The sequence below is a fragment of the Suncus etruscus genome, chromosome 15 (genome assembly GCF_024139225.1).
Source record: "Suncus etruscus isolate mSunEtr1 chromosome 15, mSunEtr1.pri.cur, whole genome shotgun sequence".
In the NCBI taxonomy this organism is placed as follows: Eukaryota; Metazoa; Chordata; class Mammalia; order Eulipotyphla; family Soricidae; genus Suncus; species Suncus etruscus.
Window position 1 is genome coordinate 61092368 of NC_064862.1, and position 27772 is coordinate 61120139.

Here is a 27772-nt window from a genome sequence, read left to right on the forward strand (position 1 = left end):
AGAAGGTCCGTGGTTCAAATCCCGGCGTCCCATATGGTCCCCCGTGCCTGCCAGGAGCGATTTCTGAGCATAGAGCCAGGAGTAACCCCTGAGCACTGCCGGGTGTGACCCAAAAACCAAAAAAAAAAAAAAAAAAAATATTTTTTCCTGACCTAGTAGGTCAGAGAAAGTAGGCCGTTCCCATGTGGATCATTCTGCTGTTTATTATTTTAAAAAATAGTATTTATGGGCCCGGAGAGATAGTACAGTGGCGTTTGCCTTGCAAGCAGCCAATCCAGGACCAAAGGTGGTTGGTTCGAATCCTGGTGTCCCATATGGTCCCCCGTGCCTGCCAGGAGCTATTTCTGAGCAGACAGCCAGGAGTAACCCCTGAGCATCGCCGGGTGTGGCCCAAAAACAACAACAACAAAAAAAAGTATTTATGATCTTTATTATTATTATTTTTTTTAATTTTTGGTATCACACCTAGTGGTGCTCAGGGATTGCTCCCAGCAATTCTCAGGTGACCATATGCAGGGCTGGGATTGAATTGGATTGGCCAATTGCAATGTGTGGCATTGTGTCCCACAAGGAAAGAGGGACCTTTTATTTATTTGGTGTTTGGGTCACACCCAGCAGTGCTCAGGGGTTACTCCTGCTCTTCACTCAGAAGTTGTTCTGGCAGGCTCAGGGCACCATCTGGGATGCTAGGAATTGAACCTGGGTCTGTCCCGGGTCGACTTGTGTACTGCTGTGCTATTGCTCTGGCCCAAGAGGGGCTTTTAAAAAATAAATTTTCTCTGACTCTTTTAATATGCGAGGTAATCTGGTTTCTTTATTTTTCACTCATCTGAGAATGAGCTGGAGGCTAGATTGGCGGGGAAGAGGACTAGACTGCTGATCCTTCTGTGTTCCCCCTGCAGCAACAGACAGAGTGGCAGCGGTATTTACGCCAGAGCTTGGAAGTAGTGGCCAAAGTGATGGAACTCCTTCCCACGCATGCCTTCTCGACACTGGTAACACATTGTTGGGAGGGGAACCAAAACGTAATCAGTAAGGCCCTAAATTACTCAGTCATGTAGCATAAGTAGTAAGCATTTTATTTTCTCTCCATCATATATATGTAATACATAGATATGTAGCAGAATAATTATCATACTTAACCCTCATATTTAACAAATGTTAACCTTTTTCCAAAATATTTTATTATTATTATTATTTTTTTTGCCACACCTGGCAGTGCTCAGAGGTTACTCCTGGCTCGGCACTCAAAAATTGCTCCTGGCAGGCTGGGGGATCACCTGGGATACCACAGATCAACCATGGGTCCATTCCGGGTCAGCTGCATGCAAGACAAACTCCCTACAGTTGAGCTATTGCTCTGCAGTGCATGCCGGCACCCCCCCCCCCCTTCAATATTTTAAATCAACTTTTGAAGACCATACTTTCCTGAAATCTTGGACATAATAATAATTTTCATGCCTCAATAATTTGAAAGTGGCTAGGTTAAGTAGAGTATATTTATAAATAGATTGCTCAGAAACTAGCCTGTGTAAAACTTACTTTTGTCATATTGTTGGGTGTCTCTGGCCATCCTGTGTTATATGGTACAATTCATAGGGGCTGATTTATTTACTAAGGGGTGCTTGTTATTTGAGGAGACATTATTGAGTCTGTCACTTCAAAGGCCTGGTAATTGATTGGGACTAACTTTGATCATACAACCCAATATTCTGTCATCTCTTATGAGATATCCTGTATTGTTTCAGGAAGAAAAGACACTACTCTTTCAAATAACTAAAGAAACTGACCTCCAAATGATTTGGCCTATCCTTTCATTTTTCTGTGACATTTATAAGATGCATCAGATACTTCTCAAGGACAGTGTTTTCCTTGGATTTGAAGAGAGATTGGCTTGTCTCAGAGCTCTAGATAATGTAGATTGTTTGGGGACTTTTTTTTTTTTTTTTAATAAACCTAGTCTTTATACCTGGCATTTGCTGCTTTCTTTCTTATTCCACATATTGTTTGGTGTTTCCACTGCTGAGTGTAAAGGGATCTCTGAAGCCTAGTATGTAAAGATTTCCAGAGCAGATTCTTGTTTCTTTCTCACTAAAAGGGCCTTGCCACATCTTAAAGTAAAATACTGTAAGACTCATATTCATGTTTTTTTATTTTTTATTTTTATCTGTTTGTTTTCAGTTCCCAGTTCTTCAGGACAATTTAGAAGTTTACCTGGGGTTACAGCAGTTTGTAGTTACTTCAGGGTCAGGTAAACTGGTTTTTATTTTCTAATTTTAATGTTATAATTAAAATGGATATTTAATGCCCCTTTGTATTTTTTTCCCTTTCTTTTTTCCTGCAAATACATGATTTCTTGATTGCCACTACCTCACTGCTCTGTCTCTCACTTCACTTCTAAAGTCAGAAATGAAGTCCCCTGGAAGAGGCTGTGGGCAGCCCAGCCTGAGACTCTCATTTTCAGAGTACTTTGAAGAGAACTTTCTTTCTTTATATTAATGTTCAAAACTTTACTTAAACACTGCGATTTACAAAAGTTGTTCATAATACAGTTGTTTGAGGTATTCAGTGTTCCAACACCAATCCTACCACTAGTGGGATCTTCTCTCCACCAGTGTCCCTAGTTTTCCACTCACCTTGCAAGCCTGCTCCCTTAGCAGGCACAGAATAATTTACTTTATATTGCTTGTTACAGCATATTTTTCTCACAACAGAGCGAAAAGGTCACGGTCTGAGAATTTACTGAGCTATTTTGCTGCTAGTTGAGTGAGAGGGTGATGAGGATGGAGTTAGCTTGAACTTGAGTGGGAGAATGATTTAGATGCTAGTTGAGTCTGTGTTACTGTCTGCCTGTACTAGAGCTCTGTGAGCTTCTGTACAACTTTTTCATCTAATTTGCTGTGTTCCTACTGGGCTGTCAGTACTGTGAAATTGGGAGGTGTTGCAGCTGCATACTCTGGGAACTGTGAAACTGGGATGATTGAGTAGCTTGGAATTTCTCAAGATTATTCATGAAACTGTGGAGCTGGCCCAGATATATAACAGGAGGATGTCTGGTGTGGGTAGGACAAAGAGCTTCTTAACAGGATTGGAACTTGGCCTGCTCCATCTCAAAAGCTCCAGAGATCTCAACCCCGACACCGAGCTTATCTGGGACAATTTAGCAATGAGATTAGTCCCCAAAGAGCATTTTCTGTATACTGAGAGAGGGCCAGTTTGAAGACCTTTGAAAATCTTCCTCCTCTGATTATTCCTTCAGGTCCTTCCTTCCTTCCTTCCTTCCTTCCTTCCTTCCTTCCTTCCTTCCTTCCTTCCTTCCTTCCTTCCTTCCTTCCTTCCTTCCTTCCTTCCTTCCTCCCTTCCTCCCTTCCTCCCTTCCTCCCTTCCTCCCTTCCTCCCTTTCCTCCCTCCCTCCCTCCCTCCCTCCCTCCCTCCCTCCCTCCCTCCCCCTCCCTCCCTCCCTCCCTCCCCTTCTTCCGTTTTTTGGGCCACACCTAGTGACACTCAGGGGTTACTTCCAGCTCTGTGCTGTGTTCAAAAATTGCTCCTGGCTTGGAAGACCATATGGAATGCCAGGGGATTGAACTGTTTTAGGTCAGCCGCATGCAAGGCAAATGCCCTACCATTGTGTCATTGCTTTGGCCCCTATTTCTTTAGGTTCTTTAAATCAGCTTATCTGCCTTAGGAAAAGGGCCATGGCTTTTCCTTTGATGTGACCTTTCTTCTTAGTAGTGTTTAGTATTAGGAGGACATAAGCTTCAGACCAGATAAAATCATGGTAGAACTTGCTCGTTGTGTATGTGGGGAGAAGGGCCGTATTTGGTGTAGGGGATCAAACCCAGGTGGGCTTTGTACAAGGCAAGTTTCTTTGCTGTACCATCTTTCTGGCATCCCTTTTTGGGGTTGGGGAGGAATGTACACTTGGTGGTGCTCAGGAATGATCCTGATTGGTGCACTAGGGGTCATTTGTGGTGTCAGGTTTCAAACTAGAGCCCTGGCAGGGAAATTGCATGTAGGACAAGTGCCCTAGCCTCCTGCTATGTCCCTGTGTCCTCAGTCCTCTGTCTCCAGTCTTGATCTCTGTCATCATTTACTCTGCCCTTCACAGTTCTTAGGGGCTCGGAGATGTAGCCTGTCTCTGGATGAGCTCTTATTTGTGGCCTCTTTGTAGAGATCCTTCTGATGCTGCTCTCCTGGTGCCCAGGACATGTTTCTGTGACTGGATTCACTTCTAAATAATTCAGGAGGCTGATGGTACTTGGTAAGCTCCAAATGCAGGCTGACCCCAGTTTTGTAGAGTTAAAGAATTTTTTTTCTTTTTTTGGCTTTTGGCTTTTGGGTCACACACCCAGCAGTGCTCAGGGGTTACTCCTGGCTCTATGCTCAGAAATTGCTCCTGGCAGGCTCGGGGACTATATGGGATGCCAGGATTTGAACCACTGTTCTTCTGCACGCAAGGCAAATGCCCTACCTCCATGCTATCTTTCTGGCCCCTACACAGAACTTTTAAAAGCAAACATGCTTATTGGTGCTACTGAAAATTCACTATAAAAATTTTACAGTTGTGACCAGAATTCATTCTGGGTAAAAATCATGGAAGTAACTTGACTCCCTTTCTCCCTTCTTCCCTCCCTCCCTTCTTCCCTCCCTCCCCCTCCCTCCCTCCCTCCCTCCCTCCCTCCCTCCCTCCCTCCCTCCCTCCCTCCCTCCCTCCCTTTGTGGGTTTTTTTTTGGGGGGGGGTCACATCCATCGGTGCTCAGGTGTTATTCCTGGCTCTGTGCTCAGAAATCACTCCTAGCTTGGGGGACCATATGGATGCCAGGGATCCTCCTGGGTCAGGCACATGCAAAGCAAACACCCTACCACTGCTACCACTCTAGCCCTCTCTCTCCTCTCTCCCCCTTCCCTTCCTCCAAAAATTAGCCCTTAAATTTACTTTACAGTGTTGTAGCTGGCTTCCTCCCCCCCAACAATTGTATTGCTGCTTTTGCTTTTAGTTCCTGTACCCCATTACCCAGTATCTTTAAGTCACATGCAGTATATCTCATCCCAACTCTTGGTAACTTCAATAGCAGCTAGCTTTGTTATGTTTCACAGGACCTGTTTTTAAGTGGAAATCTTCGCTGATTCTTGTTCTTTTTTCTGAGCTGATACCTCAGCTCTTTGTATTCAAGGAGGATAGAGGGTGTGTTTACCATGAGTGAAATGTCACCTGCTCTTCACTGATGCCCAGTCAACTGGAGCATCACAGTGTACCTCGTTTTCCAGACCATTCAGAGCTCATCCCCAGTACCACTCCTTCATATGTTCTTCCTGTGCCAAGATATTGGAGAGTGGAGAAGGACTTGTTTTCTGTTGTAAATGAGCTTTCAAATCTGAGGAAGCAAAATTTTGAAGGCAAAAGCTATTAAAAATGGAAACTCTGGGGCTGAGCAATAGCCTGCTGGGAGTAATTTCTGAGCACAGAGCCACCAGGTGTGGCCCCCCCCAAAAAAACCAAAACAAAACCTCAGAGGATATTGTGTTCTCTGTCCCATGACCCTTAACTCCCTCACATAGCCTCCCTCTCAGACAGTCTTCCCAACAGTGCTTCCCAATAGAACCCATGTTCACTATTCCCCAGCATTGACTCTCAGCCAGTCCTCACTATTATGGTCTCTGCTGGAGCCTGAGTAGATGGGACTCCAGGTTCTTGAACTCTTCTGACTCTGGACTCATTCATGAGCTGTGGACCTGCAGTGAAAAGGATAGGGTTGTTATCAGCCCAGAATGGCCCTGGCTGGTTTCGTTAGTATGAAAAAACCTTGCAGGGCCAAATGCAATTCTCTGCTTGTCCTCCCACTGCCTCTTATTCAGCCAGTCAATTCCGGTGCAGGGCCACATGCCATCTGTCAAACAACAGAAAATCTGGTGGATCTGAACAGCCTTTTCCAGGAGAACTCAGTCTCATTCCTTAAAGTTGAGGTGCTGCCTTGTGTGATTTGGTGATGGTGGGGCTAGGTCTGAAGGCTAGAGGGCTTTGGGCAGAAACCTTACTGTGGGGCGTGCACTACATGTGTATATTTATTTAACAGATAGAGCAGGACAGGGTCAGTGGGGGGGGAGGGAGGGGGGAGGAGGGAGAGAGAGAGGAGAGAGAAGGAGGGAGGAAAGAGATATCCAAAAGCACCCCTTCCCCCCAAAAAAGAAAAGAAACGATCCAATATAAGCTGTTTGATGTTCAGACAACAACGTTGAAATCCACACAGCACTTTTCACCCACCTAGATCTAGTTTTTCATTCTAGATCCCATATACTTTGTTATGTAAATCAGGAAAGCCATGGAGGGGATATTCAGGCTGGCTAAGATCTCAGAAGGAAGATGACTTGGCCAGTGGAAAAGACGCAGCAGTGAACCCCAGGGGAGCCTGTGATTATATTACCCTTGTCTCATTGTTTTCTCATCACTTTAAGATGGTCAGGTGCCTGCCAGCTTGGACTTGGGTGTGTTCTGGGGTAGGACTGGAATAAGGAGGAATTAGAGGGAGACTGGTTTTCCCTTGTGGGTTTGACCAAGCAGCTGGGGCTCCCTCTAGAGGCATTGAATTCTCTGGCATTCAAAGTGTCTAAGAAGAGGCCAGAAGGACCAGGTGAGGGCCAGGAAGACCATGTACAAGGTGGCTTTTTGTGGATTTGGGGATAGAGTGAAAGGGGAAGGAGATGGCCAAGGCAGCTTTTAAACTTTGTTGACTTGCTCATCTGGAAACTTGATTCTGGGTGGTATTTGGGCTTATATTTTTATTATTTAAAATGTTTTTATTGAGGCCATTGTGTTTTTTTGTTTGTTTGTTTTTGGGCCGCACCCAGTGATGCTCAGGGGTTACTCCTGGCTACACTCAGAAATCGCTCCTGGCTTGGGGGGCCATGTGGGATGCTGGGAATTGAACCCAGGTCCATTCTGGGTCAGCCACTTGCAAGGCAAACACCCTACTGCTGTGCTATCGCTCCGGCCCCTTGAAGCCATTGAGTTTTACAAAGTTCTTTATAGTTGAGTTTCAGAAAATACAGTTTTTCAGGGCCAATCCCAAGTGTCAACTTCCTACCAATGTTCCCAGAGTTCCCAGTACCATCACCCCTGTTCCCCAGTCTGCCAGCATAACAGGCCCATTTTAAGTTTAAGTTTAGATGGTTAGAGTTTGGGTCTCATGATTTCATTGTTGTTGACCCAGGTTTGGATATTTAGTTCTGTCCTTTCTTAACATCACCAGTGCACCTGAGACCTCATGCCCCTGACCCTCATCCTCTCGTATTGTCTTTTTCCTCCTCCACTCAATTTTTTTGTTTGTTTTGTTTTTGGGCCACACCCGCCAGCACTCAGGGCTTACTCTTGGCTCTCTGCTCAGAAATCATTCCTGGTAGGCATGGGGGACCATATGAGATGTCAGGATTCGAACCACCGTTGGTCCTGGGTTGGCTGCTTGCAAGGCAAATGCCCTACCACTGTGCTGTCTCTCCGGCCCTCCACTCAGTTTCTTTTCTTCTTGCAATACTTGGACCTAGAGTATTCTTGATAACTAGGACTTATTTAGACCATTGCATTTCTTATGCAGTTATTCTTTTTCTTTTTCTTTTGTTTTTTTTTGCCGTTATTCTAAATACCACATATAAGTGATATAATTCGATTTGCCTTTCTTCTTCTGGCTTACTTTATTTAATTTAATATTTTCCAGTTTCATGCATATTAGAAAATTGCATGATTGCATCATTCCTTACAGCTATGTAGTATTCCACTGTATATATGTACACCTCTTCATAATCCACTCTGTTTTGGACTTGTAGGTTGATTTCAACTCTTAGTTATTGTACTGAGTGCTGCAATGAATAGTGGTGTGCATACATCCTTTTAAATTAGTGTTTTTCTGTCCTGGGCTTGTATTTTTAAAGAGAAACAAAAATTTCCCTTTGTGCTTGAAATATTTAAGAACCTGGTGCCTATACATACTGAAGACACTAATTCTATTTGAAAGAATAATGAAAGTGCTGGGTAGTGCATTCAAGAGAGAATTTGATGGGAGAGGCAAATTTGAGACATGAAGACTTTGCTGAGGACACTGCTGTGCCTTAGATGTGGTCCATGCAGGGCCAGTGACTGACCAACTTCCCTTTGTGTCTACATGGAACAGGGAGGGTCAGTGCCTGCAGGATCGGAATCAGATCACTGCCTGCTTCCTGTCTGCATACCCAGACCGTTGCTCTGCTTGGTATTGGGAGTTTCAGGTGTTAGTTTTCCTGAAATATGAGTGGTTTCACTAAAAATGACCTGTGTCTTGGATCTGTGTGCTCCCATGGTCCCTCTGTGTTTGCTCTGTAAAATGCTGAGGTGTTGTGTTGCAGGCCACAGGCTGAACATCACGGCAGAGAACGACTGTCGGAGGTTGCACTGCTCCCTGCGGGACTTGAGCTCCCTGCTGCAGGCTGTGGGCCGGCTGGCTGAGTACTTCATCGGAGATGTGTTTGCTGCGCGCTTCACCGATGCCCTCACGATTGTGGAGAGGTAGTTTGGCTGCCACCATGCTCTGGCCATGCCTCTGGTTCAGTGGTACCTTCCTGTGTATTAGGTGTGGGACAGCCTGTCCTGGAGCTTCTGCCTTAACCTCTGTACTATCATTTGGCCCTAAATAATGCTCCTTTTTAAGGCTGAGTAGTGATCAGTGCCATATAAAAGCTTTTTGGGGGGTCGGGGGAGGGAGCAGCAGAGTATAGATTACAGGGGATAGGGCATTTGCTTTGTATACAGCCAACCTATTTCCACTCCCCAGCAAACAATGTGATTCCCCTTGCCCACTAAGAAGCGCAGAGCCAGGAGTAAGCTCTGAACACAATTGGGTGCCGCCCACCCCCAGACAAAAGTAAACCACTTAATTTTGGTTTGGTGACCATTTTGGTTTGGGGCTTGAAACCAAGCTGTCTGCATGTAAGGCAAGACACCTACCTGCTGTACTATTGCTTTGGCCCCATTAAAAAAAACGTTATATTCATTCTTCATTGATGGACATATGATTGCTTCCCTGTCTTAGCTATAAATAGCTCTACTGTGCATGTGGATGGCAATATCTCTTTGGCATCCCGCTTCTAATTCTTTTGGATACATACCAAAAATAGAATTCATGAGTAAATGATCACTAATTTTTTCATTATTATTTTCTAGTGCCACTGTACTATTTTATCTTCTACCAACAGTGCATTAAGGGTTCTGGTTTTTCTACATTCTTACCTACTCTTGTGGGAACACCTACCAGTGCTACCAAAGGCTTACTCCTGGCTTTGTGCTCAAGAATCACTTCTGGAAGTGCTTTTGGGACCACATGGGGATGGGGTGCCAGGGGTCAAATCTGGGTTGGCTGTGTACAAGGCAAACAATCTATCTTTCTGGCCCCAGAAGTCCCAGATTTTTTGTTTTTGTTTTTGGGCCACACCTGGTGGTGCTCAGAGGTTACTCCTGGCTCCAAGCTTAAGAATCAGGCCTGGTGGGCATGAGGGACCATATGGGATGCCGAAGATTAAATCTAGGTCGGCTGTGTACAAGAGTAATGTTCTAAAAAAAAAAAAAAAGTAATGTTCTAACTGCTGTGCTATCATTCTGGCCTCGTTCTGACCCCCTCCCCTTTTTTGGTGTTTGGGTCACACCTGGTGGCACTCAGGGGTTATTCCTGGCTATGCGCTCAGAAATTGCTCCTGGCAGGCACGGGGGACCATATGGGATGCCTTGAATCGAACCTGGGTCTGTCCCAGGTTGGCCGTGTGCAAGGCAAATGCTCTACTACTGTGCTAGCTCTCTGGCCCCAGCCTCATATTTTTTTAACCTGCTTCTTTGCCCACAGGCTGGTTAAAGTCACTCTGTATGGATCTCAGATAAAATTGTACAACATCGAGACTGCTGTGCCCTCAGTACTGAAGCCTGACCTCATTGATGTGTAAGTAGGAGTTAGGTGCCGCTGAACTTGGGAAAGACCTTGTTCTGGGGCCTCTTGTTCTGTAGGTAGAAATGAACAGTGGTGAGTGCTATGAGAAGGAAAACTCCTAACTTTACACTGAGAGAGAAGGATGGATTCTTCTTGGGACAGATTAATACTGGTCAGAGGGCTGTGGAGCCATTGTTTTAGGAGTTTAACACAGGCTGGGGCACAGAGTGTTGCAGAGTCATGCTAGGGGAATTGTGGGGTGTTTGTGGGAGGGAGGCAGAAAGGTGTGTCAGGACTACAGCATGGAATCTCTTTCCTGGCCACAACTATTCCAGCACCTCTGCCTGAACAAGTGACTAATCGAGAGAGGGAGGTGTTTGAAGAATTGTTGGGAATATGGTCCTCAGAGATCTGATAATAGCAGGCTGGCACTAGGCTTGAGTATATGCGAGTAGAGGAAGGACTGTAGATGATTTTGAAATAGGTACATTGGGACAGGAGCCAGAAAGAGATGCATGGAAGGGAGAGAGGAACGGAGACATGTCCTAGAAGACCTCACACTGTAAAAGGCTTGATCAGGGGTGGCACTATTACCTACTGTGCTAGATTGGAACACAGCCAGATCTGTTTATTCACTTACTGTCTAAGATCACTTTTATATTATAATGGTAGGGTTGAGTGACTAAGTGTGTGGACTGCAGAGCCTAAAATAAGAAGTCTAGTTTTTACAGGAAAATGCTGTTAGTTGGAAAGCCCTGGTCTACCTCAATGGTTTTGACTGCTGGTCTGCTGACCAATAGCAGACTGTTGTGGAAAGGTTGAGAATCCCTTTCTAGAACATTCTTTTTTTTTTTTTGGTAGTTTTTGGGTCACACCCGGCAGTGCTCAGGGGTTACTCCTGGCTTCATGCTCAGAAATTGCTCCTGGCAGGCACGGGGGACCATATGGGACGCTGGGATTCGAACCGATGACCTCCTGCATGAAAGGCAAACGCCTTTCCTCCATGCTATCTCTCCAGCCCCTCTAGAACATTCTTGAATTGTGAGTTAGGTGAAGTACATTTACTATGGTGGCTCCAATTAACATGCATTATGTAACAGAATTTAGAGAAAGCAAGCTTCTGAGAAAGATGCTAATTTATGTGTAAGCCTAACACCTTTTATATAATTTCACGATTTGAGAGCATTTGCTTTCAGCGTAGGGTACCCTTTTAATTTTTGGGTCATACCCTGTGATGCTTAGGGGTTAATCCCAGCTCTGCACTCAGGAATTACTACTGGCGCTGTTCAGGTGACCATATTGGATGCTAGGGATCGAACCCAGGTCCCCTTCATGCAAGGCAAGTGCTTAATCACTGTACTATTACTCTGGCTCCAAAATGCCTTTCTTTAAAATTATTTTATGTTTTGGGGCCACTCCTAGCTTCAGAGCTTACTCCTGGCTCTATATTCAGGAATTAGTCCTGGTGATGCTTGAGGATAATCTGGGGTGCTGGGGATTGAACCAGATCTGCCACATGCAAGGCAAGCCCCTTATCTGCTCTACTATTGCTCAGGCCCCTCAGCCCCTTTTGATACTTGAAATTCTTAGAATCCAAAGACAGACTTCAGTGTCATTGTTCCTTACTTTTGGTACTCAGAACTTTAAAAAAAAAATGGCAGAATAATTTATGAACTCTAAATAGAAAATAATTTCTTGGTTAAATGGGATTTTATAATTCCAACAATTGTTATTGTTGTTGTTGTTTTTACTTTAAGGTACTTTTTATTTTTATTTTTTAAGGTACTTGAAGTGCCTAACTTGTTTGGAAAGTTAGATCTATTGGAAGGATAAGAATAGAAAGAATGTCTTAAAACTTTTAGGTTCGATTTGTTACTTTTAGATATCACACATATCTGTATATATGTACATGTGCATATACATATATAAATGTTCCTTGTGTCTTCTGTATGCAGACATGCTTACAGATCTTCTTTTCCTTTGTTGAACTAGTTGAAAGTGAGTGGCTAGTAGTTGAAAGCTAGTCACTTACCTATGCTTCCCTCAGCATGTTTCCCAGAAGGAAGGCTGTTCTCTGTGGCCATAATCAACAGTGAAGGCTTTTCATAAGGACTTGAGTGGAAAGAAGAGAAAGATAGATGGACACACCTCTGGAGGATCCAGATCTCTAGTTTCCCCCCCTAATTGCATCTGTCGGCTTGTTTTCTTCTGCATTAGACTGAGCTGACATTTTCAGCAAGAATGCAGTGTTGTGCTGTTTGTCTTATGTCTCACATCCTCTCTGGAGACACTGAGTCAATTTGAGCTCTCAGTGTCAGTGTTCATCTTGCTTTTAAAGTGGCATCTGCCTAGCTTTGTCCACTGTAAGCTCCTAGGAAGAGTGACAGCACTTGCTTGCTGTCCCAAATAGATTCCCCTGTTGCAGAACAGGGCTCCATGGAGCAGTGCTCTAACCTTGGGGCAAGGTGATTAGTTCTGTGGAATTTAGTGCTCAGAAATATTGGGATCTATGAAAATAACTGCTGGATTAACATGGGTTTGTCCATTGAGAATGAGAAGGAGGGAAATAAATCACTGTATTGAATAAAGAATCTCTGTGGTCATAATGATTTTCAAAGTGATAGGAAGAAGGGGATCATCTTTTAAATAACAGAATGCTAATGAGCAGAAAAAGAATTAGAAAAATGCCCAGTTTTCAGTCACAAAGGTAATGATGACTCAGGCAAGGCTGCTTATTGTATGTGTGTGGGGAGCAGTAGGTTTATGTAGTAAGATGATTAGTTCTTATTTAGGGTTATTAGAAGGTCTGAGGTTTTTAAGCTGTGAGACAAGTGAGTCACTTTGTTTAAGGATTATTTATTCTCTTGGGTGGAATGCATGTTTTCATGCTGTCAGTTTTGTCACATGTATAATGCAGTACGAGGTGAGCCACATCAAGCTTATCCTTCAGCCATACAATTTATAGTTAATGGGCACTTAAACATGAGGTTTTATTTACTGTTTTGGTGTTTAGGCCACACCTGATGGTGCTCTGGACTTATTTTTCCTGGCTCTGTACTCTGGGACCAAATCTTGTGCTCAGGCAGACCATATGGGGTGTTGGGGTTGAACCTGGGCCAACCACTAGCTAGGCAAGCTCCTTACCTGCTTGCTGATCTATCTCTTGGGCCTGATTATTTTTATTATTTCCTATGCTCAGGTGAGGTTATGCAGAAAGACTAAGATCTGCTGTAAGTTTACTGTCAGTCCTTCCATGCTAGGCAGTGGTGATAAGAGTTAGGTGATGAGTTTTTAGGCTTATATGAGCACATGAATACTTTTCAGTTAGTGGCTCATTTCCTAGAACTGTAAGTACAGTTGTGTAGTTACTTCCTGTGGAAATGAGTTCAGTGCTTGTATGATTGACCTTAACCTCTAAAATTGAACTATCTTTCCTCTCCACAGGCACGCTCAGTCCCTGGCTGCCCTGCAGGCTTATTCGCACTGGTTGGCACAGTACTGCAGCGAGGCTCACCGCCAGAACACACAACAGTTTGTATCGCTCATCTCTACGACCATGGACGCCGTCACTCCTCTAATCAGCACCAAGGTCTTGAAAGAATGAAGCCTAATTTTATTTTATTTATTTATTATTATCGTTATTGTTATTATTATTATCATTATTATTATTATTATTATTATTATTTGGTTTTTGGGCCACACCCGGTGTTGCTCAGGGGTTACTCCTGGCTGTCTGCTCAGAAATAGCTCCTGGCAGGCACAGGGGACCATATGGGACACCGGGATTCGAACCAACCACCTTTGGTCCTGGATCGGCTGCTTGCAAGGCAAACGCTGCTGCGCTATCTCTCAGGCCCCTAATTTTATTTTTTAAGTCTATAATTTTTGACTTAGTTCTGTCTTTTTATTTATCTGCTATAAATTTAGAATATTTTGCAGCATACCATTAGGCCCATAATTCTCTGGGGTTTTTTTTGGGGGGTGGGGGGCAGTAGAACCCATAATACTTAGGACTCCATGGTGTTTGGGGAACCTTGCAGCACTGGGAATCAAACCCAGGGCAGTGTACTCCTGCCACCTGAGCCTTCTTCTATAACTCCTAATTCTTTTTTTTTTTGTTTTTTTTTGTTTTTGGGCCACACCCAGCAGTGCCCAGGGGTTACTCCTGGCTGTCTGCTCAGAAATAGCTCCTGGCAGGCACGGGGGACCATATGGGACACCGGGATTTGAACCAACCACCTTTGGCCCTGGATTGGCTGCTTGCAAGGCAAACGCCACTGTGCTATCTCTCCGGGCCCTATAACTCCTAATTCTTAACCATTGGGATGCAAGAGAACCTCTTGCTAGTTTGTGTTGCTGTTCTTTTGCTGTAGTGCTTCTAAATTCAGATGTAACTATATTTTAGTGCTGGGGATTGAACCCAGGTCTCAAGCATGTAAGACATGTGCTTTACCTCTGAGCCACAGTTAAAAATTAATTAATTAAAATGACTTTCTTTAGCTCCACAGGAGTATATTATCACTGTAGAAAATAAAAGCTTATTTAAACCCGGAAGTTAGTAGATGGCTATCTACATAGCCTTGTGGGGCAGGGGATTGACTGGAGGGTGTGTCACACTGGGCTGTGCTCAGGGCTTACTCCTGGCACTGTATTCTAAGTCATTCCCTGAGGGCAAGCTTCCTACCCACTGTACTATTTCTCTGGCCCCCTTTTGCTTGTGTCTTGTTTGACTTTATGTAGAGCAATTTCAGTTTTTCAGATTATTCAGTACTGTTCTATAATGGGGCTATATTTTCTTATTGATGGAAATTCAATCCTTTTCTGTATATCTTGGTGTAATAGATTCCTAGATATATAGGAATTATAGAATTGCTGGGTTGAAGGTTACAGCCATGTAAAATGGGATCAGTGTATTCATTGTTCTCTAAGAGGATTACTAATAGATGTAGTAAATTTTTTGTAGTGTCAGTTGTACCTAGCTTTCTCTACCATTACTCATAAACAGTATATTCTGTGAATTTTTGTTGTCCCTATAATTGTAAATGAGTTATGTTACCCAGTTGGTAAGTTATGTTACCCAGCTGGGAGGAATGCTTCATTATTTACCTAGCTGTTGCTGAACTTTATTGTTATCTGCATTTGGTAAGAAGTAATTATACCTAATTCTTAAGTGCATGCCTTTAGTTTTTAAGTAGTTTTCTTATAGGTAGGATTATTATAGGTTTAAAGGTTTAAAGATCAGCTATGTTTTGTGATTCTTGGAAATCATCCTGTTTCACCCTTAATTCTCATTCTTCTGAATCTCTGGTATGCTTTGTGTGTCGTCATCCTCCCCCCTCCCCATCGGTATTGGGTTCACTTGTGTCAGGTCCTATCTAAAGAGAAAGAGTATTTTGGGGGGGGGGGTTGGTTTTTGGGTTTTGGGCCACACCTGGCATTGCTCAGGGGTTACTCCTGGCTGTCTGCTCAGAAATAGCTCCTGGCAGGCACGGGGGACCATATGGGACACCGGGATTCGAACCAACCACCTTTGGTCCTGGATCGACTGCTTGCAAGGCAAACGCCGCTGTGCTGTCTCTCCGGGCCGAAAGAGTATCTTTTAAGCCTGTATTTCAAAAATATTTTTGTATTGAGGTGACATTGAACTATAACACAGGTTTCAAGTCTGTATCATCTTGAATCAATATTTGTATGTTGTGCTAATAACTCTTATTCTTCATATCATTGACCACTTTCTTTTTTTTTTCTTTTCTTTTGTTTTAAATTTTTATTTAAACATCATGATTACAAGCATGATTGTAGTTGGATTTCAGTCATAAACAGAACACCCCCCTTCACCAGTGCAACATGCCTACCACCAATGCTGCCCTCCCACCTTCCCTGCCCCTGCCTGTATTCAAGACAGCCATTCTACTTCTCTCACTCATTAAGATTGTCACGATGATTGTTAGTGTAGTTATTTCTCTTACTGCACTTACCACTCTTTGTGATGGCTTCATATTGTGAGCCTCAGTCCTGGTCCTCATCTCTATTGTCTTTGGGCATTATTACAGTGTCTTGAATTTTTCTTAAAACCCATAGATGAGTAAGACTATTCTGTGTCTTTCTCTCTCCTTTTGACTATTTCACTCAGCATAATAGTTTCTATGTATATCCATATATAGGAAAATTTCATAACTTCATCTCTCCTGCTGGCTGCATAGTATTCCATTGTGTATATAGATACCACATTTCTTTAGTCATCTGTTGTCGGGCATCTGGGTTGTTTCCAGAATCTGTAAAATAATACTGCAATGAATATAGGCATGCAGAAGGCATTTTTGTATTTGTGTTTATGTTCCTAGGGTATATCCTTAGGAGTGGATATACTGGATCATTTGGGGAGTTCAATTTTCAGTTTTTTGAGGAACCTCCATATAGTTTTCCATAAACGCTGGACTAGATGGCATTTCCCACCAGGAGTGATTAAAAGTTTCTTTCTCTCCACATCCCTGCCAGCGCTTATTGTTTTTATTCTTTGTGATGTGTACCAATCTCTGTGGCATGAGATGGTACCTCATTGTTGTTTTGATTTGCATTTCCCTGATGATAAGTGATATGGAGTTTTGTTTTTGTTTTTTTTTATTTTTTGTTTTTGAGGGGGGTCCACACTCGGTGGCACTAAGAGGTTACTCCTGGCTCTCTGCTCAGAAATCACTCCTGGCAGGCTTGGGGGACCATGTGGGATGCTGGGAATCGAACCTGGATCTGACCCAGGTCAGCCTCACGCAAGGCTAATGCCCTACAGCTATGTTATTGCTCGAGCCCCAATGAGGATCATTTTTTCATGTGTCTTTTGGCCATTTATTTTTTTCTTTGCAGAAGTGTCTATTCATTTCTTCCCATTTTTTGATGGGTTAGATGTTTCTTTCTTGTTAAGTTCTGTCAGTATCTTGTATATTTTTGATATTAGCCCCTTATCTGATGGATATTGGGTGAATAGTTTCTCCCATTCTGTTTGGTGGCTTTTGTATTCTAGGTACTATTTTTTTTGAGGTGCAGAAGCTTCTCAGCTTAATATATTCCCATCTGTTTAACTCTGTTTGGAGAGTGCTGTTTCCTCCTTGAAGTTACCTTTAGTCTCAATGTCATGGAGTGTTTTACCTAAGTGTTATTCTATATACCTTATGGTTTCTGGCCTGACATCAAGGTCTTTAATCCATTTGGATTTGACCTTTGTGCATGGTGTAAATGGGGGTCTGAGTTTGCTTTTTTACAAGTGTCTAACCAGTTGTGCCAATACCACTTGTTGAAGAGGCTTTCCTTGCTCCATTTTGGATTTTTTTTGCCCCTGTATCAAAAATTAATTGATTGTATGTCTGGGGAACATTCTCTGAATAGACATTGACCACTTTCATCCTGTTTATCCTTCTACCTTCCCCTTCTGTTCTAGTAACCACTGATTTGTTTTGACTAGTCTGAAAGTCATTTTTCCTTTATTTGTTGCATTCCTCTGTTGGATGTGCCAGTGCATGAAATCATACAACAGTTTATCTTTCTCCTATTCTCCTGCCTTACTTCACTGAGTATGACATTGTAGGATCATCTATGTTGTAGCCAATGGCAGAATTTCATCTTTTCTTGTAGCCGAGTAGTGTTCCATTGCATGCCTGTATCACAGCCTCTTTGTAAGCACTTAGGTTGTTTCCAACTCTTTGCTTTTGTAAGTAATGCTGCAGCTCTTTAAATGAGCGCTTTAATGTTCTCCTGGTAGATGTCTTAACTGGGTTGTCTTTAAAGAGTCTTGATCATGCTTTCTGTCATGACGGTAATGAAACACCTACTTACATGATCACCAGCAGTGTGTCAGGGGAGATCAGCTTTTGACTGGCATGTTGAACTGCCTGGAACACTAGTCTGGACTTGATTGCAAGAATAGGAGTGGGATGAGTGATCCTCAGTTGTTTGAGTGTTTATTGAGTGGTGACAAGTTGAGAAGTGCCCAGGTTCAGATGGGTCAGGGACTGACAGGGTGAAGCAGACCTGGTGGCAGCAACCAGTTCTCTGTTCAGCGGAGAGGTGTATTCTGGCTGTTGGGAGGTGTAGAAGATACCTTTGAGATGAGCCTCAGTGTTAACATTTGACAGCCGAAAGCTGAACATAGCTCAGTAAAGTCCTTTTTGCCCTTTTGTGCCTGGGGCATTGTGAGTTGACTTGTCCCCTTCTCTCCCTAGGTTCAAGACAAGTTGCTGCTATCTGCATGTCACTTACTGGTCTCTCTGGCCACCACTGTGCGGCCTGTCTTTTTGATCAGCATTCCTGCAGTACAGAAAGTCTTCAATAGGATCACAGATGCCTCTGCTCAGCGACTTGTTGATAAGGTGAGTGCCAGGATTCCCTGGGTGTTGTAGAGCCCTGCAGCTCAGCCTCAGGGAAATGGAGGTGAATCTGGCTTGATTTTGTGCTCAGGGGGCTCACTTGTGTTAATCCTCCCAGTTGGGGGTGGGACTGAGCCAAGCTGAGAGTGGCCTCCCTGGTGGTTTGTCTTGGTGCTACTTTGAAAGCTATTGTAAAAATCTCCTTTGCATTATTGATGGCTCCCAGATCTGCTTTGTTGTTTATTGTCATGTTCAGTGTAGGCTTGAGATGCTCTGGACAGCAGAGTTCTTTTAAGAAACTGAGGCTTGGAGCCAGAGCTATAGCACAGTGGTTAGGCCATATACCTTGCTTGTGATTGACCTGGGTTCAATCCTTGGCATTCCATATAGTTCCCTGAGCCTGCCAGGAGCAATTTCTGAGTGCAGAGCCAGGAGTAACCCCTGAGTGCTGCTGGATATTGCGTGCGTGCCCCCTCCCTTCCCCTACCAAAAAATCCAAAACATTCAGGCTAGAAGTTTAGAACAGAAAAGGGATTGGATCGTATGATTTTTCTAGATAAATTCTGTTTCCCCCAACCCAGTGCCATTGGCTGTAAGAGGTCTGTGAGTAGCCCTGTTCTAAAGAGCTGCTGAGGGGGATCAAGGCCAGCTGTGAGGAGCTCATTTAGTTTGGTGTCTGCAGTAAGATTTCTCCCTGGTTAGCTTCTAAGTGCCACATAGAAGAGGTGATGGCACCGGAAGAGGGTCATGAAGCTGCCGGGGCTTGTGCCATACCTGTGTGGGGGCTGTTGCTTCAATGTCATTTTCCTCTCTGGCGGGCATTAGAGCTGGGCCAAAGCTCTCAGACGCAGGACTTAGGAAGGTCCCTGTGTAGTGTTCACCAGGTGCTGTGACCCTCTCAGGGGTGCGCACGCTGGGCTCTCTCTTCCAGGCTCAGGTGTTGGTGTGCAGAGCACTCTCTAACATCCTGCTCCTCCCGTGGCCAAACCTTCCTGAGAATGAGCAGCAGTGGCAGGTGCGCTCTATCAACCACGCCAGCCTCATCTCTGCACTCTCCAGAGACTACCGCAGCTTGAAACCCAGTGCTGTCCCCTCACAGAGGAAAATGCCACTGGACGACAGTAAGTGCACACACAGCAGGGCTGACCCAGAGAAGCAGGAGGACAGATGTCATTCTTCCTGATTGGTACATGAGATTTGTTCCTGAGGCTTTTGAGTGGAGTTTGTTCCTATAGTTAGTTGCTCAGCTGCTCTACAGAGGAGTCAGAATCATGTTTATGGAATTTTAAGTGCACGGCAGCTGGACCCATTTCCTGAATGCAAGCTGGCCCTTATTTCAGAAGCTAAAAACAAGTAACAACTTCTTTCTATAGCACTTCTGCCAGTGTAAAAAACTATAGTAATTATTGATTAGAAGTGTTCAGAGAGGGCCGGGAGAGATAGCACAGCGGTGTTTGCCTTGCAAGCAGCCGATCCAGGACCAAAGGTGGTTGGTTCGAATCCCGGTGTCCCATATGCGCGGCCCCCCCCCCCCCCCCCCCCCCGTGCCTGCCAGGAGCTATTTCTGAGCAGACAGTCAGGAGTAGCCCCTGAGCACCGCCGGGTGTGGCCCAAAAACCAACAAAACAAAAACAAAAAAAAAAAGGAAGTGTTCAGAGAAAATCTTTCTGTACACACTGGAAAAAAATGAATATATAAATTTTGTTTTAAAATTGTTTGGGAGTCAGTATTGTAGAGAATATAAAAGCATTGTGAAATGTCTTTAGTGAATATTTAACAGACCCTCTTTAGTCTTTTTTGAATAGAAAATACTCCTGTCTTCTCTTTTGGTGACTTTGACTTTTTATATGCTTTAGTGCTGGAGAATGGTGGAGCATACCCAATATTCCTAGGGGCCCTAAGGCTGCTGTGAATTTGGGCGCCATGATTACACTGGGTAATGTGCAGTACTATGAGCCTAGACTACCTGCTATTGCTGGCCTGAGAAGGCCATTTGGAAATGCCCTTGTTTCCAGCAGTCTTTTGTCTGGTAGAGTGGGCTGTGTTCCGTCATAGTCTCCTGCCACAGGCCTTTGTCAAGGCCCAGCAGCTGAGTAGCCCTGGATTGCAGACAACAGTGATGAGATTCGGCTAGACTTGGGTCTGAATGGTTCAAATCCAGCACCGTTCATAGTATCTCTAGTGGGTTTATTGCGTCCTCTGGTGGGAGTAACTGCCATTTCCCCATCTCATCTCCTGCTGTGTGTTCAACCTTTTACTTGGACATATTGTAAAGAAATGTGGTTCCTGTTGCTGTTTCCTCTGGTTAGGAGGCAGCATTTGCTGTCAGCTTTCTTTCCCAAACTACTCTGCCTATTATGGGGTGTTGGGGGGTATCAGTGAGGAACCAAAATCTCATGGAGTTGTGAGTCAAATCTAATTCCATCCACTCTAAAGTGGGGCTTCCTTCTTGTTCCTTTTCCAGAACTCTGCTAGCCTTGAGGCTATGAGGGACTTCTCAGGGAAGCTGGTGGGAAGCCCTAGGTTTCAGAGAAGAGCAGTAAAGTGAGCAGTGGTGATGACTTTCCTCTCTAGGACCTTCTCACATGCCAGGTCCTTTGCTAGATGCTTCTGAACCATGTCTTTGCTGTGCAGGTGGTGGTTGCTCCTAGTCTATTTGTTAAAGGCCCAGACCCTGGCTTGATTCTCTCAGCCTGTGCTTGTTTTATGGTCACCAGCCTCTGTTTTCCCTGTATGCTGGATGGAGTTACCAAGTGAACTCACTGTAGGGGATATATTGTGCGTAGCACAAAATACAGTTGGTTCTAATGACACGTTATATACTGTCTGAACATAGGTCCAACAGCCAAACATGAGTCAGACTTTTGTCCCAAGTGCAGAGGGGGCTTGATCAGGCATGATTGTCCTGGAGGTAGAGGTGTCTGTGGGAGTCAGTTTACCACCCCGGAGTCTTTTTTTTTGTTTTTTGTTTTGTTTTGTTTTGTTTTGTTTTGTTTTTTTTGGGTCTCACTCGGCTGTGCTCAGGGGTTACTCCTGGTTCCATGCTCAGAAATTGCTCCTGGCAAGCACGAGGGACCATATGGGACGCTGGGATTCGAACCGATGACTTTCTGCATGAAAGGCAAATGCCTTACCTCCATGCTATCTCTCCAGCCCCACACCCCGGAGTCTTATATCCACAGCACCTAGTCCAAAGGAATATTCGGTGCTTCCTGTGAACTTTTTTGTTTTTTGTGTTTTTTTTTTTTTGGTGGATAGAGGTAAAATAGAAGCAAATCATTAGATGGGCAGGTAAATAGTTGGATTCATGTCAGTAATAAGGGGAGATTAAAAAGAAAAAGATAAGCAAGAGATTGTGACTCCATTAAAAGCGACCGTTTTTCTTCAGCAAGATTTCTTGTGGTTTTCCTTTGTAAAGCTGTAGACATCTCCTCCTCTCGATTCCCTTTACTCTGCTTTATCCTCAAACAAGTCATCATTTGTAACTTCATGTCGATTTGCAGCTAAAGTGATTATCCACCAGACACTTAGTGTCTTAGAAGATATTGTGGAGAATATCTCTGGGGAATCCACCAAGTCCCGGCAGATCTGCTACCAGTCACTTCAGGAGTCTGTTCAGGTCTCCCTGGCCCTCTTCCCAGCTTTTATCCATCAGTCAGGTAGGAGCTGGTCACTGCTCAGCCCCTCAGTGCTTGCTGAGTTTGCCCTGCAGGCACTAATACTGGTGAGGTCATGTGGGGACACTTGGACTGGTGATAGCCCCTGATATTTCTTTGGGGCTCACCCGAAGGTCAAATGACACCAAGTCACTCTGGCTGAACTTTGCCTTCTTCTCTGAGGGATATGAGTGGATGAGACTAATAGGAGCTTTAGGAGGGGTGCAGGGCCTGAACCCTTCCCCAGCCTGCTTCCTCCTGCTCATATACTAGTAAAAGCACAGGGGGCTTGGTCAAGAGACTGCCCTCAGTCAAGGTCAGGGGCCACACTTGAGGACCTGCCTGATTTTCCTAGAGAGAATTTTCTCAGGAGAGAAATAGCAGAGGCCCCTTAGAAGTAGCCTCCTGTAGGCAGTGTTGCCATTTGGAGCCAGAACAGACTGTGTGATATGATTGTTTAGGTCTGGAAGTAGAATGGCACTAAATGGAACCAATATTTTTCTCAGTTAATCCATTTATTGAACCAGGGCCATGCAGCCCCAGTGCACTGTTATTATCCACATTAGCCATTTAACCTCTGACTCTGGCAGAGATTATTGGTCACAAACGTAATCAGGCATTGACTCAATTGTGAGAGCTTAGAGTTGGCCCATCTGCAGCAAGACTTTCATTTTCTCGTGAGCCAGCAGTTGGTCCAGTATCCTATGGTCCAGCATGACTTGCACTCATTTCCCACTTCCCGTTCTGGACTGGGGTGGGGGTGGGGAAGGGCTGGACCATTAGGCAAAGGTTCTGTTTGGCCCCATGTACAGGCTCTGACATGTGCTTTGTCCTTCTCTAGATGTGACTGATGAGATGCTGAGCTTCTTCCTCACTCTGTTTCGAGGCCTTCGAGTGCAGATGGGCGTGCCTTTCACTGAGCAGATCATACAGACTTTCCTCAACATGTTTACCAGGTAAACTTGTACTAACTGTCAGGCCAGCACTTCAGCTTTTTTTTCCCCCTCTCTTCCCACTTTACTTGTATTAGCTTCTGTAATTGTTTTGGGGCCACACCTGACCACTCCTGGCTCTGAACTCAGAGATCATTCCTGGCTGGCTGGGTTCATATTATGTGGAATTGGGGACTGAATTCAGGTTGGCTGTATGTGAGGCAAACATCACATGCTGTACCTGCTCGAACCCTGTGTTTACTTATTCCACTGGTCCCAGAGACCAGATCTTTGCCTCTACTGTGTGGTTGTCCTTATATGCAGAGAGCAGTTGGCAGAGAGCATTCTTCACGAGGGCAGCACGGGCTGCCGGGTGGTTGAGAAGTTCCTGAAGATTCTACAAGTGGTGGTGCAGGAGCCTGGCCAGGTGTTCAAGCCCTTCCTTCCTAACATCATCGCCTTGTGCATGGAGCAGGTGTACCCCATCATTGCAGAGGTAGGACAAACACAGCTGGCATGGGAGTCTGTTGGGGTGCCAGGAATCAAACCCAAAGCCTGGTCCATGGGAAGCATATGCCTTGACATTGAGCAAGATCCCTCCATCTAAATGCACTCTTTGTGTTTTGAAGCTAAAATATGTATATTTAAACCTTTACCTTGGTACAGTCTTTTTAGAATGGTCGACTTCCTTGTAATTGCCTTAGAATGATTAATTGCAGGTTAATTGTCACTAACTTGTAAGATCAGTTTGGGCAAATAATTTGTAGCTTTAGGCAAATGTATGGTTTTCTATAGGAAACAGAATAATAAATTACTTTACTATGAAGAATGCTCATGATCTCAAGCAAAATGGACACGTTCTTGGAACCATTCCATGCTTTGTTACAAAATTGTCTTAGAAAACATACTCAACATGTCATCTCTGGAATAAGTATAGGTTTAAGTTATATTTCTGTGATAATTATATTTAAAAAATTATACACTTAAATTTTCTGTAAAAAGCTGCCTTTTAAACCATCCTCAGTTAGTTGCTTTGCGTCACTAGATACACACTGCCCGTGAGGATTCCTGCTGTGGAAGCCATGTCTCTGGCCTCAGTGTCTCTGTTGAAGTTGAGTCGTGCCTCTGTCCCTTTTCTGGAATTTCACAGAGTCTGGAGTACTGTGCCCTGTGGTGCCCTCCAGTGACCTCCAGTGACCTAGTAGTTTTTATTGAACCATTGCTTAGCCTTCCTCCCTCTCCTGTGTTTTCCCCATAGCCCCAGCTTCTTTGTGGTTCCTAAGAATGGTTCCTAATGCTGCATTGTGCTTCCTAAGTGCTCTTAAATGCTGCTTCTCTCAAGCACACAATTACTTTGTGCCTTCTTCCTTGTCACCAGCATCAGAGGCTATATTAGAAAAACAGTCACCAACACAACATTTTTCACTTTGGGAAAAAGAACAGTACCCCTCAGGTGTCAGACTGCTTGGGACACAGAAAGCTTTATTCTTCGCTACTCTGCCATTCAGTCATTCACTGCTGGCCTCCCCCCTTTCCCCGTCTAAGGGTGCTTCTCTCTAGGAAAGGGCCCCTTGGCTCACCTGAGCATCTCTCTCAGGTGTGGGTTCGGCTCCCCCAAAGCTCTTCTGATGGGACTTGCTGGCTAAGAGCCTGAGAAGTGGAATAAAGTGAGGCAGCTTCTCTGTTCACCCTGAGTGGCTGCCTCGGGAGGGAAGGTGAGGTTCCATAATGTGTCTCCACAGCGCCCTTCCCCAGATGTAAAGGCAGAACTGTTTGAGCTCCTTTTCCGGACCCTCCATCACAACTGGAGGTACTTCTTCAAGTCCACTGTCCTGGCCAGTGTCCAGAGGGGAATCGCTGAGGAGCAGATGGAGAACGAGCCTCAGTTCAGTGCCATCATGCAGGTAACAGGGACTCACTGGTGAGGTGGCCACATCGTCCAGGCATCCACAGGACATCACTACCACCTGGTGTGGCATGAGGTCCCACTTGCTCTTGGTCACTGATGTTAGTTCTTGAAGTTTGTGCTTGGTGCTCAGGGCTACCACATGGGTCTGAGATTTAGGAGTTACTTGGCTCTTCAGAATCATCATTGGTGAAAGAAGTTGTTAACACCAGCTTCCCATGTTTTTGCACAGCTCCTCTCCAGCACAGTGTGGTCTCCTGTGTCACTTGCTGACACCGTCCTTGCACTGGTGATGCAGTACTTAGAGAGGGTGCCATGACATGGGTTGGGTCACTTCCTTTCTTGCATGTGGGCATGGTGCTGGCAACCATGCCTAGATTCCCCCCAGCAGGGTCCGGGTTGACAAGGAGAGATGGTGGTGTTCAAATACTTCGAGTTTCTTCAGCCCCAGGTTTAGAACATTGCATTTTATTTTATTTTTTTACTTAAAAATTTTGGGGAATTAAAATTGGTTGGTTTTTTTTTTTTTTTTTTAAATTCTGAGGACTGGGAGGGAGAGGAAGAAAAAGAGTCACTTGCTCAAGAGAGAACATGGGTTTCTTCAAGGGCAGGGAGAGCCCCAATCTGAAAGCAGGAGAGGCACATCTCTGGGAGGTCTGGGCACATGAGCCTGCAGGCAGCACACCGGTATGCCCCTCTACTATTTTTTTGAGGGTTGGTATATTTATATGTCATTTGTTTTATTTAATAAGTCACAGTGTAGGCACTTTGCCTTACAAGTTATTTCTACAGTAGTTTCCCCTCTGATCTCCTGCCCTGGAGTGCCAGTCAGTAGCACCCAGAGGGCCTGCAGCACTTCCAGGCACCTCCCTCCTTGTTCTGCTCTGGTTCTGTTTAGTTTTGTCTGTTTGTGCTTGCTCTTTATCAGTCTTTGTGTTAGGAGTAGCAGGTAAAGGGTTCACATCTACACCCATCTAAGCTCCAGCCTTTCACTTGTAGAGTCCGTCCATCTGTCTGTTCTCTGCAGAGGGGACTGGTGGCAAGTGGTATACTCTGTGGAATTGGCTAGATCCTGAGATAAGGGCTTTGTTTTTATTTTTATTTTTTATATAAATTAAAAACCCTAAATTTCAGAAAACTTCCTCCTGTGGGAGCAGCAGAGGCACAGCTGCTGAGGTCCTCTCAACCCCAAACCTGCTGGAGGTGGAGGGGGGTAATCAAACTCTCCATCTTTACTTCTCATGGCTCTCTAAGGGACTGCCTTCCTCAGCCTCCTGCCGGGCTGCTGCCATCTGCACACACCCCAGGGCAGTTTCCTCTGGACAGACCCTCCCCACCTTCTCACAGCCACCTGCCTGACTTTGGAATCTTCTGGTCCATGTTTAAGATTTTTATTTGGGGTAAATGAAAAACATAGATTCCCCACCATCAGTTCATTGGGCTCTTGGTCTTTTCTCATAATTACCCAAAGTGATGGGTCAAGGTGCTCTCCCACTTGTGGCAAATGGTGAACACACAGGTGCGTGCTTGTGGGAAGCTGCCACAAGAGAGATGCTGCTTCCGTAGATGTGGGGTGAAGCCTCCCCACAGCTGAAGGAGAAGCCTGCCTGATTGCCTTTCTACTCTCCAGCACAGGCACAATTAGAGAGACCAGACTGAGATGCACAGTGGGTGCCTTGGGGGTGGCTGGAGGACTCGTTCCCTATGCCCAAAGGAACATGGAGTGGTTACACCTGTTCTGGGCCTCTGATTGGAATTAAGCATAGCAAACCTCAAAACAATGCTTGGACAGGTTTTCTGCAATAAACCTGACTTGACTTCAATCCCATAATAAATGGAAACCACTGGTTGTCATGGAGATGCTGTCTCTGCCGGAATGACAGGACATTAGAGATGGAACAAGGCCCCCAGCGTATGCCCTGGGCTGGTTTTATAATCATTAGATAGGTGTGTTTGGGCTGTGGGACTGCTGGTTGTGGTGGTAGAGGGTGTTTGTTTTTATTCTTACCCAGAAATTTAAAACTGTTTAAATTTAAGTTTAAATGTTAGTTTGCACTTTAAGCCTTGTTCTCCCTTGAATACATCTTGCCTGTTTGTTTTTTGCCTCTTTCCACTCTGGAGAACCCCCCTTTCTCTCCTGTCAAATCTTTCAGTACATTTTGTAAAACTACCTGGCTTCACTAAAAACAAATAAATAGGAATAAACTATTGTTTCTATTTTGTTGTTGTTTTGGGGCTGCATTCACAGGGCTCACTTGTGACTCTACACACTAAGGTATCACTCCTGGCAGGGATTGGGGAACATCATGTGGTACCAGAGGTCAAACCAGGTTTGGCTGCATACAAGGCAAGTGCTGTGCCCACTGTACTGTCTGCAGTTAAGTGTCACTTAACTCAAAGTTGGTTGGGAGGAGCCTCTGACTTGTGGTCTCTGAATCCAGGCTTCCAAGGAGAAGGTGACTGCAGTGTGATGGTGGCAGGCAGGTCCCCGTGTTTGCTCTGATTTAGATTCTTTTTTTTTTTTTTTTTTTTTTTTTTTTTTTTTGGGGTTTTTGGGCCACACCCGGCGGTGCTCAGGGGTTATTCCTGGCTGTCTGCTCAGAAATAGCTCCTGGCAGGCACGGGGGACCATATGGGACACCGGGATTCAAACCAACCACCTTTGGTCCTGGATCGGCTGCTTGCAAGGCAAACGCCGCTGTGCTCTCTCTCTCTGGGCCTTGATTTAGATTCTTGACAAGAGCATCAGCTTCTTGTTCAAAGATCAGTTCCATGAACTATAGAGATTTTCTACCAAAGGTGTAAGATGGGGCTATAAAGATAGGTTAAAGCACTTGCCCTTACTTAGATGACCTGGGTTTGATCCCTAGCACCACATATGCTCCCCTGAGGGCCACTAAGAGTGGCACAAAAACCAAAACAAATCACAGAAAGTATAAAATCTCTCACTGAGCTGTGAGACCTTGCCACAAGGCACTT

The 27772-nt window shown here is 44.7% G+C and overlaps 1 protein-coding gene across 2 annotated transcripts in view; it reads left to right on the plus strand.

Annotated features, from left to right (window-relative positions):
- The window catches only part of XPO6 (exportin 6), a 127757-nt gene that overhangs the window by 97296 nt on the left and 2689 nt on the right, over nucleotides 1–27772 (plus strand). For both annotated transcript variants that reach the window (XM_049787784.1, XM_049787785.1), the window contains 11 exons: nucleotides 903–995; nucleotides 2182–2251; nucleotides 8375–8534; nucleotides 9862–9954; nucleotides 13387–13531; nucleotides 18156–18302; nucleotides 19231–19420; nucleotides 21803–21958; nucleotides 22797–22911; nucleotides 23212–23383; nucleotides 24630–24791. In XM_049787784.1, coding sequence (XP_049643741.1) covers nucleotides 903–995; nucleotides 2182–2251; nucleotides 8375–8534; nucleotides 9862–9954; nucleotides 13387–13531; nucleotides 18156–18302; nucleotides 19231–19420; nucleotides 21803–21958; nucleotides 22797–22911; nucleotides 23212–23383; nucleotides 24630–24791 — 1503 coding nt within the window. The remainder of the gene's footprint in view (nucleotides 1–902; nucleotides 996–2181; nucleotides 2252–8374; nucleotides 8535–9861; nucleotides 9955–13386; nucleotides 13532–18155; nucleotides 18303–19230; nucleotides 19421–21802; nucleotides 21959–22796; nucleotides 22912–23211; nucleotides 23384–24629; nucleotides 24792–27772) is intronic.